Source organism: Danio rerio, chromosome 15 (assembly GCF_049306965.1).
Source record: "Danio rerio strain Tuebingen ecotype United States chromosome 15, GRCz12tu, whole genome shotgun sequence".
Lineage (NCBI taxonomy): Eukaryota > Metazoa > Chordata > Actinopteri > Cypriniformes > Danionidae > Danio > Danio rerio.
In genome coordinates this window covers 742,294-756,597 of record NC_133190.1, presented here as the reverse complement: position 1 = coordinate 756,597, position 14,304 = coordinate 742,294, and the positions used below count along the sequence as shown (strand labels likewise).

At 38.1% G+C, this 14,304-nt stretch overlaps 1 protein-coding gene across 1 annotated transcript; it reads left to right on the top strand.

The window, feature by feature from the left end:
* The first annotated feature begins 255 nt into the window (after positions 1 to 255).
* im:7143333 lies at positions 256 to 14,260 on the top strand. Its single transcript, XM_021466292.3, has 4 exons — positions 256 to 311; positions 659 to 829; positions 5,149 to 5,626; positions 12,249 to 14,260. Exons 2-4 carry the CDS (start codon positions 679 to 681, stop codon positions 12,685 to 12,687), a joined length of 1,068 nt encoding a protein of 355 aa, XP_021321967.2. The 5' UTR covers positions 256 to 311; positions 659 to 678; the 3' UTR covers positions 12,688 to 14,260.
* Positions 14,261 to 14,304: the final 44 nt, after the last annotated feature.

Sequence of the window (14,304 nt, the reverse complement as noted above, 5' to 3'; positions counted from 1 at the left end):
TTTGTTTGTGTGTGTGTGTGTGTGTGTGTGGAGAAAGATAGCTGCTCATTTTGTAAACTTAACTTATCTTCACTTGTAAATAATATTTTGCACAATTTGGATTTTAACAGTGACACCTGGTATCAAAACTAATTATATATGTACATTTTTGATTCGTCAGAATTTCGCACTCTTTATTTTTAGTTATTAATCTTTCCAGCAAATCAGTGGCGTGTGTTCTGTGATTTTAGACACGGGACTTTTATCTCGCGTGTCAGTGACGTCATCAGGCGGCGCCGCGCTCCTGTTTGTTGTGAATCTACTCGAGAAAGGTTTGTGTTTATAATCATTTTATCGATTATATAAATGTGTCCCGTTCAGGCAAGATTACAGCTCTTGAATGATTTATTCAGTAACGCCATTATTAGTGAATATATTGATGAATGTAATGTTTTATTAAGCGTTAATGAACGTTATTCTGACTCTTCCACATCTGAATAACAGTAAAGCTGCGTTTATTTTCTGTCTTTATATCATAAATCAGTTCATCATCAACACCAAATCAGTCTCTGGAGAACAGAGATGAGGACAAGAGACTTTTATTTTAAACTGAGACAAAGCCAGAGATTGAGTCATTTTCCTCTGTTAATGATGCTCTTCATCTTGTCCAAACCCACAGAACAGCAGATTATTATAAAGATGGCGTTTATTAAAGAGGAGAGTGAAGACATCAAGATTGAAGAAACATTCACAGTCAAACATGAAGACATTGAAGATATTTTGAGAGTGAAACATGAAGAGATTGAAGAAACAGTTACAGTCAAAATAGAAGACCCTGAGGAACAAACAGGTTGGTTTTCATCCTCAAAGCTCAACATTTGATCCTCATTCAGATCTGCAGCTCTACACTGATCAATATTTCTCAGTAAACTGCTTTATCTGGTATTAATCATGTTTAACATCCGCTAAAGAGATCTTTGCACAGACCTGCCTGTAATTAAACACTGTTTAGGAGACTGTTCAATTTGTACACATGATGAACTGATCAGAGCAGAAGTGCCAGGCTGAACTGATCCTGGTTTGTATTTTCTGTGGAGTGTGAAAGATTTACTTCAGACATTAACGCCACTCGTTACTTTGTAGAAATATTAACTAACTAGTTATTCTCTAATACCCGCTGCTTCTTTCTTAGAAAGTTAAACAATTAAATTTGACCGTTAGTTCTTATCTTGTGCTTAAATGACCATCACAGAGCTTTAATGACAGTGAACTTGTCTGAGATTGTTCATTAGCCCCTTTCACACAGTGATACCGGTAAATGTCCGGAAAATTTCCGGAACGACTTTACCGGTATATTGAAAAAAGCGCTGTTCACACAGGCGAGGACGTTACGGAAATTTTCCGGAAAAGAGCATTCACACATTCATTCCAAAATACCGGTAAATTCTGACATCATTAAGCAGAAATGAGCTTTAAACGGCTGACTAAATTTGACTAAATTACAGACTCTGTGGATAATCAGTATTGTGAACAACTTTCGCAGGATCACTTTCTCATGTCGAGATGTTCATAATATGTGCGTGTGCAGGCGCTCACAGGCTGTTTCGCAGGCACACGCAAAGCTTGAAGGTAAACAAACAACGGCTTGTCATAAGCATCTCATCGATGATTATTTATACAGTTGGCATTAAGAAGAACATATAAACGTGATCTGACTAACTTCTAGCAGCTAAATGTGTCTGGAAAAATATTCAAAGGCTTTTATTCTCATAAACCACGCGGACGTAAATGCGTCTGACTGTTCTGATTGGCTAAAGCAGGTGTCTCACGTCAGCACGTTCTAGACGTGCACGCGCTTATTACGTCAATCTTCCTTCTGCGTTCACACAGCGCAAATTACCGGTAATGTTACAACTTCTCTTTCCGGAAAATAGCCAGAACGAATTTACTGGTATTTTCAAAAAGGACCTGTTCACACATACAGACCTTTCCGGAAAATTGCCGGTAATTTTCCGGAAAGGTCTGTATGTGTGAAAGGGGTTATTATGTCTCAGAAACGTCACTGTATGACTACACTGGAAATTACATTGTAGGGCTGGGCGATATAGGCGAAAAATTATATCTCAGTATTTTTAGGACAGTATACAATGGATATCCGGTATTTTCCCATAAATGATTACTAGAGAGTTAAAACCTTTATTAAAACTTTATTAAACAGTTTTTGAGCAAAAAAAAATAATTCAAACAAAGGGGTTTCCTCCCTGTTTACAAATAAACAGCTGCACATAAAATAACAGCTGCACAAACTCTTTGATAAATAAATACAGTACAGGTACAGTACAGTACACACTATACTCAGCTCTATTGTGCTGTTGTGCAAATGACAAAGTAAACAGAACTGTAGAAATCGGCTGCATTGTCCGAGCCAAAAAAAAAAAGCAAAACACTTTAATAGTAACACAACACAAAATATTTAACTAGAATAAATGTAAATGTGAAACAGTATTTAATGTCACAATTACAGTGTTGTTATAAGTAATCCTGTATACCGCAGTTGTGTGATTTATAAACAACAATTAAATGCGCTGTATGTGTTGTTTTAGTTACACATTTACATGTATTGTGCACAATTATTAAACAGTGCTCATATCAAAGATATCTAAAGAGAAGTCTTTCACTCCATGTAAAAAATCCTACACTTTTTCTTTTGTTTTGACTAAACTTGTTTTACTAAATATTAAATAAAGAGATGAAAACGAATAGACTATAGATATGAGAAGTAATGAAATTAAGTGCTGTGATAAATGATGGTTAAGCATATAAATGTAAACAGTCATTATAACAGAGCAGAACGCAGAGCTCAATGTGTTATAATGTAAATGTAAAGAAGAGACCGTCGTGTTATAAATACTGAACTGCTAATCAGTGTTTATTAGGTGGTTTCACTTACGAAATGCGCTATAAATTCCTCCCACTTTTGCGTTTTCTTGTGAACACATTCAGGTGCTGCTTGTCAATTTGACAAGGCTTCTACGTTCATTCTTGCTGTCAATTGCGGAAGAAATGATGGATAAAAGGTTTCTGATAAACCGCTGTGACAGCTGCAGGCGCAACACCAGCACTGCATGTTCCTCCATGTTGCATCAGTGATGGGTCGTTCTTGAACGATTCGTTCATTTTGAACAGATCCTTTTGTTTGACTCATGGAGTGAATCATTCATTTGCACTCAAGCGGTGGACTAGAGATCTGCGCGGGACTAAATTTTGAATCCCGCTCCCGCCCGCACCCGCCAGGTTTTAGCCCGAACCCGACTGCTCCTGCTTATATTAAGAATTTGTTGTCCCACTGCCCGCCCCGCCCCGTTTTCTGGCCGCCGCGCCCGATCCCGTTAAAGAGCGGGGGGAGATCAAAACCGAAAATGACCCAGCTAAACAGTCCAGAGACAGCCAAGCTGTCTGTATAAACACAGCACCAAGCACACACACACAGACAAAGCTCTCTCTCTCATACGCACGCGCGCGTGCACACTAACACACACACAAGCACCAAGCAGACACACAGGCGTTTGCTGTTATATCAACTCAAAGGCTTGTAATACCATGTATCAAGTACCAATGTAATACCAAAAGGTTTTATATAAAGGTATATAAATACTGAGTCGCGCCAGCTCCGGGCCGCATCTGGCGGGCCGAGTGGTAAGTCTCCGGCAGGCGAGAATCTAGCCGGAACTAGCCCGAGTGTATTTTGCTATCTGGGAAAGCTCTCTCTCTCTCTCTCTCTCAGTTCAGTTCTCAGTTCAAGTTGCTTTATTGGCATGACATTAAGTACAGTATTGCCAAAGCATTTCAAATATGAAACATATTAAAACCATTGAAAATAATAATTAATAGTAATACAGATAAGATATAATGACACACACAAAAAAAACAATACATTTGATAAATATAATAATAATAATAGTAAAAAGTTTAAATTATTTAAATAAGACACAAATTTACATTAACCATTTCTTATGGTGTGTAGGGTATATACATATTTTGCAGCTAGTCTAAATGTCAATTCGTCCTCTTCGAGTATATGGTAAAGTTTTTCTGAGTCATTTAAATTAAAAAATGAATTGATCAATGTTTCAAATTGGGGGAAAAATATTTCTCTAGTGGTGCTGTATTTGGGGCAGAACAGAAGGAAGTGTGTCTCATCCTCTATTTGGTTTGTGTCACACTGTTGACATATTCTCTTTTCCTTAGGAGTCCAGGATTTTTTATGTCTGCCTTTTTCTATTTCTAGGTCATGATCACAGAGGCGATATTTAGAAAGAATGTGCTTTTCTTTTAATTGTTTTAATGATAAATAATTTGCCAACTGTGTGGTTCTATTTAGGGCCGAATAACATTTAAGTTTAGTCTGGAGGTTGAGTTCAGTTTTTAGTTTTACTCTCTCTCTCTCTCTCTCTCTCTCTCTCTCTCTCTCTCTCTCTCTCTCTCTCTCTCTCTCTCTCTCTCTCTCTCTCTCTCTCTCTCTCATTCGCGCGTGCGCGCACTAACTTACACACACACAAGCACCAAGCACACACACAGGCAAAGCTCTCTTTCTCTCTCTCTCATTCGCATAGCAATATCCGCGATATTGCTAGACAGCCCGCTCCCGTCCCAAATTATACCCGTTACCGACCGCTCGCGCGATTTATTCGGAAATTTATTCCCGCGCCGCAGAAAACTTGTCGGGTCCCGCGGGAATGCGGACCTCTACGGTGGACTTCCACATTCTGGTTGCTTGCCGCTGAACCGTGTCATAGCTTATTACCTTAAAGTTGACTTAATTTCAACTCTCCTCAACGCCCACACCGGCGAAGACGCGCCACGCTGCTCCTCGCTGCTTATTGCTGCCAGATCACAATGAAAATGAATGACTTCCGGCTACTTTGACGCTCTCGCCGCTTTCAGTGTGAACGTGCAGTTAGTGGTCTTCGGATGCATCCTAAAGTATCAAGAATATCTTATATGAAGCATTAAGGTTACAAGAAAGTTTAACTCGCAGCATAGTCCAGTTTTTGTTTTTAAAATGCATCGACTTCAGTAATCAACAATATAGTATTATTTTAATGGAAAATTTAGCTGTGCTATTAATTTTATCATCTATGTGGTTTTGTCTTTTTTTTTCCATCAAAGACCCGATGCCATTCAAAGAGGAGAGTCAAGATCAGAATGAAGTAGAAGAGAAGGATCTTTATGAAGGATGTCGTGACTTGAATCGGAACAGTCGAACACCCCCTCCTCATGGAAAAAGAGCCCAGAAAGCTAAACCCTACACCTGCCATCTCTGCGGGAAAAGTTTCACGCGGAAAAAGATCGTTACAGACCACATGAGGCTTCACACTGGAGAACGGTTTTACGATTGTCAACATTGCGAAAAGAGTTTCGCTTGGGAACAAAACTTTAGGCACCACATGAGGATTCACACTGGACGAAAACCTTACGTCTGCCAACAGTGTGGAAAGAGTTTCACTTGGAAACAAAACCTTAGAGAGCATGTGATGATTCACACTGGAGAAAAACCTCACAACTGCCAAGAGTGTGGAAAGAGCTTCATAAAGAAAAATAAACTTACAGAACACATGAAGGTTCACACTGGAGAAAAGCCTTACACATGTCAACACTGCGGAAAGAGCTTCTCCATTAAGGGGAACCATAGAAGACATGAGTTATGTCACACTAAAACAAGCCTTGCTCCTGACAAGAGTGTGGAAAGAGTTTAAGACAGGGGTCAACACACTTGTTACTGGAGGGCCGGTGTCCTGCAGAGTTTATCGTCAACCTTAATCCAACACAGCTGAACGAGCCTAGGTCTTACTAGTAAGTAAGGTCTGACTAGGTACACTTGAAACTTCCAAGCAGGTGGGTTGAGGGAAGGTGGAGCTAAACTGCAGGGACACCGGCCCTTATGAACAATTACTTGATTCCCATGAGATGCTTGAAGTAATTTAACAATGCAGACGCCAATAACTGAGTCTGGGCTCGGTTTTTCAAAAGGTTTAATCTGGATTCAATTGATCCAGATTTAGTCATGTTTTTTGCGATCCGTGATCACGTAATCCAGCTTACTTTTTAAGCCAGTTATTCAAAGCAATATGGGATTGGATCAATCTGATCTGTATAGGAACTTTTCAGGATCACTAAATCTAGATAACCAGTGCTCAAACAGGATAGGAAATCGCAATGTAGGACTATAGATATGTAAAGAGCAACACGTAGAATAGCCAGCGTGGGGTCAGTATAACTTTATTTTTATTTGAAATGAAAACACACACACACATTTAAAAAACTGAAAACAAGTGAAACCCCAGCCCATCCTCTCCCAGCAGCCCGCTCATCTGAGGCCTACAACACAAACACTGGACAGTGAAGATATTCATAACAAGCATCAAATATAGATGAATTTAAAAAAAGACTTTATGTCAAAAACTCCACAGTAATGTCAGACTTCCTCATCTGATGTGGAGAGAGCAGCTTGTCTGAGCAAAGCCTTTAGGAGGCGGATCTCAAGTCTGGCCTTGGTTTGCTGCAGTTTGGTCAGTCAGTTGTTCCTCTGCCAGATGAAGCTGTGCTTCTGCCCTTTCAGTCTCTTTCTGCAGTTGTTGAAAGTGATTTTAAAAATCAGGGATTGCCATTCTTTGCCTTTTTTTGGTTATTCTGTAATCATTGCATGCATCACTAATAAATATTCTAAAACAAAAATATTTTCAATTGTGATGAATATATATATATATATAGATAGTTAATGACAGAATAAAATGTATTGTTTTTGGTCAATTTTGGCAGCTGTTTGGGGGATTATTTTATCAGCATGAACTCTTTCTACTTTGCTGTACGTTAAAGCCTACCTATTCAATTCAATTCAGCTTTATTTGTATAGCGCTTTTACAATGTAGATTGTGTCAAAGCAGCTTCACATAAATGGTCATAGTAACTGGAACAGTGCAGTTCAGTTTTTACTGTAGCCTGATAGATGAACAAATACAGTTAAAACCTTATGAATAAATAGGATATATTGTAAGATACTGCATGATCCAAATATTATTTGATGCTTTTTTTTTTTTTTTTACTTTTCATTACATTTTGGGCATGAAATCCCCGCTGAATCCACCCTTCTGATGGGAAAAGTTAAAACAGAAATTGGGGGACAAATTAACGGAGGCATATATTTCAGGGGGCTAATAATTATGAGTCCAACAATATATATATATATATATATATATATATATATATATATATATATATATATATATATATATATATATATATATATAGTTGAAGTCAGAATTATTAGCCCTCTGTTTATTTTTTCCCCAATTTCTGTTTAACGAAGAGCAGATTTCTTCAACACATTTCTAATCTTAACAGTGTTAATAACTCATCTCTAATAACTGATTTATTTTCTCTTCATCATGATGACAGTAAATAATATTAGACTAGATATTCTTCAAGACACTTCTATACAGCTTAAAGTGACATGTAAAGGCTTCACTAGGGTAATTAGGGTAACTAGGCAGGTTATGGTAATTAGGTTAAATTATTGTATAACGATGGTTTGTTCTGGAGACTATCGAAATATATATCTTAAAGGGGCTAATAATATTGACCATAAATGGTGTTTAAAAAATTAAAAACTGCTTTTATTCTAGCCGAAATAAAACAAATAAGACTTTCTCCAGGTGAAAAAATAATATCAGACATACTGTGAACATTTCCTGAATCTGTTCAACATCATTTAGGAAATATTTAAGAAAGAGGGGGCTAACAATTCTGACTTCAACTGTATATATAATTTTTAATGGTGTGCGTACTGTCATGCAGATATTCCAATGATTCAGCAAAAGCATAGAAACTCTAATTCTGGTTAAAATGTGAAGATGAAACTGTACAACAGAAGGAAAAGGAAAATGTAGGTTAGGAATTGTTTTGAAATCGGGTCATGAAGTCCCTAAAGACTCCCAGCCCTATTAAATAGTGGAATACAGGATATGTTATTTACATGAACATGAACACAAACTCTATTTGACGTCCATGTTCTCCATTAAAATGACAGCTTACAAATTTATTTAAAAATTACATTTAATATGATGAAATAATTTTCCCAGTGATGGGTTGCAGCTGGAAAAGCATTCGCTGTGTAAAAGTTGGCGGTTCATTCCACTGTGGTGACCCCAGATTAATAAAGGAAAAAGAAAAAAAGAAAATTAATGATTAAGGAATAACTATTTGTGTTATGTGTACCTTTTAAAAATAAGTGATTTGCTGATCAACAAATGTAGAAAATGCATACCTCTGGATATTAATATTTTAATATTTAAACATAATAGCTAAAAAAACATAATAATAGTAGTATAAATCATAAGCCAGAATCTCACACGCTCTTAATAGTTATTAATTTTTCCAGCAATCAGTGGCGTGTATTTTGTGATTTTAGACACAGGACTTTTATCTCGGCTTGTCAGTGACGTCATCAGGCAGCGCCGCGCTCCTGTTTGTTGTGAATCTACTCGAGAAAGGTTTGTGTTTATAAACATTTTATCGATTATATAAATGTGTCCCGTTAAGGCAAGATTACAGCTGTTGAATGATTTATACAGTAACGCCATTATTATTTAATATATTGATGAATGTAATGTTTTATTAAGCGTTAAGGAACGTTATTCGGCCTCTTCCACATCTGAATAACAGTAAAGCTGCGTTTATTTTCTGTCTTTATATCATAAATCAGTTCATCATCAACACCAAATCAGTCTCTGGAGAACAGAGATGAGGACAAGACTTTTATTTTAAACTGAGACAAAGCCAGAGATTGAGTCATTTTCCTCTGTTAATGATGCTCTTCATCTTGTCCAAACCCACAGAACAGCAGATTATTATAAAGATGGCGTTTATTAAAGAGGAGAGTGAAGACATCAAGATTGAAGAAACATTCACAGTCAAACATGAAGAGACTGAAGAAGCTTTCAGAGTCAAACATGAAGATCCTGAGGAACAAACAGGTTGGTTTTCATCCTCAAACCTCAACATTTGATCCTCATTCAGGTCTGCAGCTCTACACTGATCAATATTTCTCAGTAAACTGCTTTATCTGACATCATATTCATCATATTTAACATCCGCTGAAGAGAACTTGGCACAAATTGCTAACTTAGACATCTCAAGTCAGAGAGTAAACATAAACTTAGCTTTTATTCACTGATAACTGAGTTTAGACAAAGACTGTCAGGATTTTAGTTGGAATAAGTTTAGTGCAGATATGTTAAAGCTTAACTGTGTGCACGAGTTTCGCTCTTCGTGTCTAACCAGTGCAGATACAGTGGATGACACTTTGTAAACTTAAATGGAAACTTCATCAAACCCAGAGCGTATCAAGCCGTTTGGTCAGTGTATCTTTAGGTCACTGGATTTCATTTTAGAAACGGATATTAAAAAACGAGCCATTTTTTTTTATTCATTCATTCATTCATTTTCTTGTCGGCCTAGTCTCTTTATTAATCTGGGGTTGCCACAGCAGAATGAACTGCCAAGTCATCCAGCAAGTTTTTACGCAGCGCATGCCCTTCCAGCCTGCAACCCATCTCTGGGAAACATCCACACACACACTCATACACTACGGTCAATTTAGCTTACCCAATTCACCTGTACCGCATGTGTTTGGACTGTGGGGGAAACCGGAGCACCTGGAGGAAACCCACGCGAACACAGGGAGAACATGCAAACTCCACACAGAAACACCAACTGAGCCGAGGCTCGAACCAGCGACCTTCTTGCTGTGAGGCAACAGCACTACCTACTGCGCCACTGCTTCGCCAGTTTTTATTTTTGTTTTAAAATTTAAAAACAAATATTGAAATACAGTGCGTTTTTTGATATTCGCTTTTGATTATTAAAACAAAAATAAAGCCCTTTTTTTCTTTTTCATGGTGAAAAATGGAAAAGCAAAATTCCAAAATCATTTGATTTTTTTTTTTTTTTTTTTTAGAATAACAAAAAATAAAGTCACTAGACACAAAAATGAATAAAGGCTTGTTTTATATTCCAAAACCAGATAGACCGACTCATTCACGCTGCTGCCACACACAGGTTAGCCTACTGTAGGCTGTTATTATTTCCCACTTAATAATGTTATAAAAGGCATTTTCTTGTGATAATGAGATTTCATTAATACATATTTTCCTCATTAAAGCCTGTTATAAGGAACACCATATTCGACGAGATATGCATTATTTGCATGGCAGAACAGTTTTCCCAAAAAAAGTTTATTATTAAAATCACTTTCACTTCAGGAGTGACAGTAACATTGGACATTCATTAGGAATCATTGCTCATCTCTTTGTGTTTTATATATATATAACCTTCTTGCTGTAAGGCGAAAGCACTACCTACTGCGCCACCGCGTCACCATAATTTCAATTTATGTGTTGAAAATCTGCTGCAATGGGCGAGGCAGTGGCGCAGTGAGTAGCACGTTCGCCTCACAGCAAGAAGGTCGCTGGTTCGAACCTCGGCTCAGTTGGCGTTTCTGTGTGGAGTTTGCATGTTCTCCCTGCCTTCGTGTGGGTTTCCTCCGGGTGCTCCGGTTTCCCCCACAGTTCAAAGACATGCGGTACAGGTGAATTGGGTATGCTAAAATTGTCTGTAGTGTGTGTGTGTGTGTGAATGTGTGTGTGGATGTTTCCCAGAGATGGGTTGCAGCTGGAAGGGCATCCGCTGCATAAAAAGTTGCTGGATAAGTTGGCGGTTCATTCCGCTGTGGCGACCCCGGATTAATAAAGGGACTAAGCCGACAAGAAAATGAATGAATGAATGAATGAAATCTGCTGCAATTTGCAGATGGCTATATGAAATAATGAATAGCTTGCATGTATTGTCAAAATAAAGGTTGTTTCATTTAAAACATGCAAACAAAAAATAAATATATAGCCTAAAACCGGCCCTTATATGAGAAATGTCATCTTAATGAGGAAAATATGTCTTAACAAAATCCTGTTATCACAAGAAAATACCTTTTATTACAGTGTTAAGTGGAAATACAAGTGTATAGCAAGCTAGCAGGTCAGCATTACATCACCATAAATGAGTTGGACGATCTGGTTTCAGAATATTAAAAAAAACAAGTCTTTATTTATTTTTCTTTTCTGGTGATTTTATTGTTTTTATTCGAAATAAAAAATCATTTTTGAAATTTGCTTTTCCGTTTTTCACCATGAAAAAGAAAAATGAGCCGTTTTTTTATTTTCGTTTTAAAATTCAAAATCAAAAAACGCCTCAAACTTCAATATTCGTTTTTAAATTTTAAAACGAAAATAAAAAACGTCTTGTTTTTCTTTTTCAATATCTGTTTCTGTAATGAAAATCCAGTGAACAAACAATACACTGATCTTATTTGTGCCTCGCTGGGGAGCAAGTTAATATAATCATGTAAATTATACAAATAAGAAAAAAAAGCTCAATAAACCTTCAACCACAAGCAAAGAAGATAAAATGCTGCGTACAGATGAACTCAAAACTGACCATATTGATCTGGTTAGCTCTCAGTGCTAGTTTTGCAATGAACAATTTATCTGTGCATGTCATTAAGAAAATAACAAATAGTTTGCCCTCGTCTGCAATAAACACTTCCTGTTTGTGTTCAGATAAATTCTCAGATCAGGTCTGATAGGAGGAGTTGGGCGTGGCTAACGCACATAATCAGCTGTCAGTTTTTACATCAGATATGGTGAGGGGGAGGAGTCTGTTAGGTTGTAATAACTCTTCCCAAACCCTTTTCCCCATCCTTCTGAATGACACGCCTACTTTACTACATCCAATCAGCTCGCAGTACACCCACTGTCTTCTCGTTTATTAATCCTGATCTTTATTAGAGTGTCTTTGTCTTTACTTCAAAATGGAAAACAATGCGTTTAACATTTTCAGGTGTATACTATTGCATTTTAATCTAGAGTTTATCGATTTAATTCTACAAAAGCATTGTGTATGTAGGCGTCATGCAAAGTGTTACCCACAGCACAGTACAGTACAATGGATACGGCAACATTTTACCAAAATGCTATTATCTGATTTACACCCATGTATTCGTCTTTATTCTCCACTGTAGACCTGATGCAACTCAAAGAGGAGAGTCAAGATCAGGATGAGATTGAAGAGGAGGATCAATATGAGGAAATATCTGAAGAAGAACCAGAACAGAGAAGAACGTCTTCAGAAACAACAGCACAGATGACCGAATCTAATACCTGCCCTCAGTGTGGAAAGAGTTTCACTAGGAAACAATCCTTTACAAACCACATGAGGATTCACACTGAGGAAAAGCTTTACACCTGCCAACACTGTGGAAAGAGTTACACTCGGAAACAAACGTTTACAAACCACATAAGAAATCACACTGGAGAAAGGCCGTACACTTGTCAACACTGTGGAAAGAGTTTCATATGCAAACAAAACCTTAAAAACCACATGAAGGTTCACACTGGAGTAAAGCCCTACACTTGCCTTGAGTGTGGAAAGAGTTTCACCCGGAGACAAAACCTTACGGAGCATATAAGGATTCACACTGGAGAAAAGCTTCACGGTTGCCCTCAGTGTGGGAAGAGCTTCACTTGGAAAAAAACCCTTATTGAGCATATGAAGGTTCACAGTCGAGAGTCTGCTAAGAGGACAGAGTTTCAGATATAAACAGTCCTTTGAGTCCCATGTGATGCTTCATAATATATAAAACACCTGTCGATTGTGTGGCAAGGACTTAACGTGCAGAGATTCACACTGGAGATAAGCTGGTATGTGTTTTGAAATTGTGAGTATAAAGTAAATCTTTCAGTCATCAGTGTTGAGTTTCATATACAGGAATCATGTAATAACTCACACCAGAGGAAAGTCCTAAAATCATTCACATTCGAGCCCTAACTCTGGCCTGGCTCCAGCATGGGGCCCCGTTTGCATCATACTGGTCTTCAATTAGGCTGTAAGGGTTTTTTTAACTACACTTAGGCTGCGTTCACATCTGTAGTTCGCTTCATTTGGTCCGGATCAAGGGTAATAAATGACACATTGTTGCATTTTCTGCCGTCTTTGGGTCGTTTTCACACCACACTGCTGGCTTTGGTCTGAACCAGTTGAAACAAACCAAAATGCAGTCATCTGACAAAATCCACATCTCTCATTGGCCAGATGTTGTTGAACATAGTTCCTAAACTGCTTATTGATTGGTCAGAATTCACGTGCGGGAAAATGCCAGTGAACTCCCGCAGGTAAACAAAACCTTTTACTTTGGAGGGACGACTGCACTGGCTGATAGTATCCCTGCTTTAGACAAACTATACATTACGAAAATGAAGCGCGGCCGCGGCTGGAAAACAGTGTTTAATGCATCGCTCGTCACTTCAGGAGGCGCCATGAATTAATTTAGCTAAACTGCGACATGCTCATCTTGCGGAAATATTACCAACGATGCTTCAGGTAATGTTTTCCCCTCTCTCTCTTTCTGTTGGTAAAGCGCTGTCAACAAATATGTTTCCTCCATATCCCATAATGCACAGCGCATCGGCGTACAGCAGCTGGATTAGTCCAAAAGGCGCAGTCCTTTTTGCAGTGGACCTGTTTCAGTAAGGATCATATTCTCACCACAAACAAACCGCTCCAGGATTCGTTTGAAAGCGTGCCGAGACCACCTCTTCAAGCAGGTCTCGATACGCTTATTTGGTCCGCTTTTGGTGCGCACTCGAGTACGATTGCTGCATTCACACCTACACAAACAAACCGCACCAAGAGGGAAACGAACTCTAGTGCGATTCAATCCAACTAAATAAGGCAGGTGTGAAAGCACCCTTAGACCTGTTACCTAGGACCACTTTGGCTTGGCAGACAATAGCAGAGGCATTTAATCCCAGACAACACCGCTTCTAACATCATTCAGGCACTAAAACCCCTACAACACGATAAGGTGCCATTTTAAGGAGAGGTAGCTCTGAATTAATCTACTGATCTAGAGTTTTCATTCAGACAATAGATACAGACAGAAACTGACACCTGTAGAAAACTCTCAGTAGACAATTACAGAAACATTTGTGATGTGTTATGCAGCTTCATGATGACATTGTGCATCATAGACGTCACATGATTATTGATTGTGGTGCAAAATGTAGTCGGACATATTTGTTACTTGAGAAGCATCAAGATTTTATCTACAACCCCAAATCAGAAAAAGATTGGCACAGTATGGAAAACGCAAATAAAAAAGAAAGTGATTTACGAATTTACTTTGACTCGTATTTCATTGTAGACAAAACAAAAAAT

Coding starts and splice junctions, on each gene's coding strand:
- im:7143333 (XM_021466292.3), top strand. CDS start 679: ATGGCGTTTATTAAAGAGGAGAGTGAAGACATCAAGATTGAAGAAACA. Junction 830..5,148: donor AGACCCTGAGGAACAAACAG/GTTGGTTTTCAT, acceptor TTTCCATCAAAG/ACCCGATGCCATTCAAAGAG. Junction 5,627..12,248: donor ACTGGAGAAAAGCCTTACAC/ATGTCAACACTG, acceptor CGAATCTAATAC/CTGCCCTCAGTGTGGAAAGA.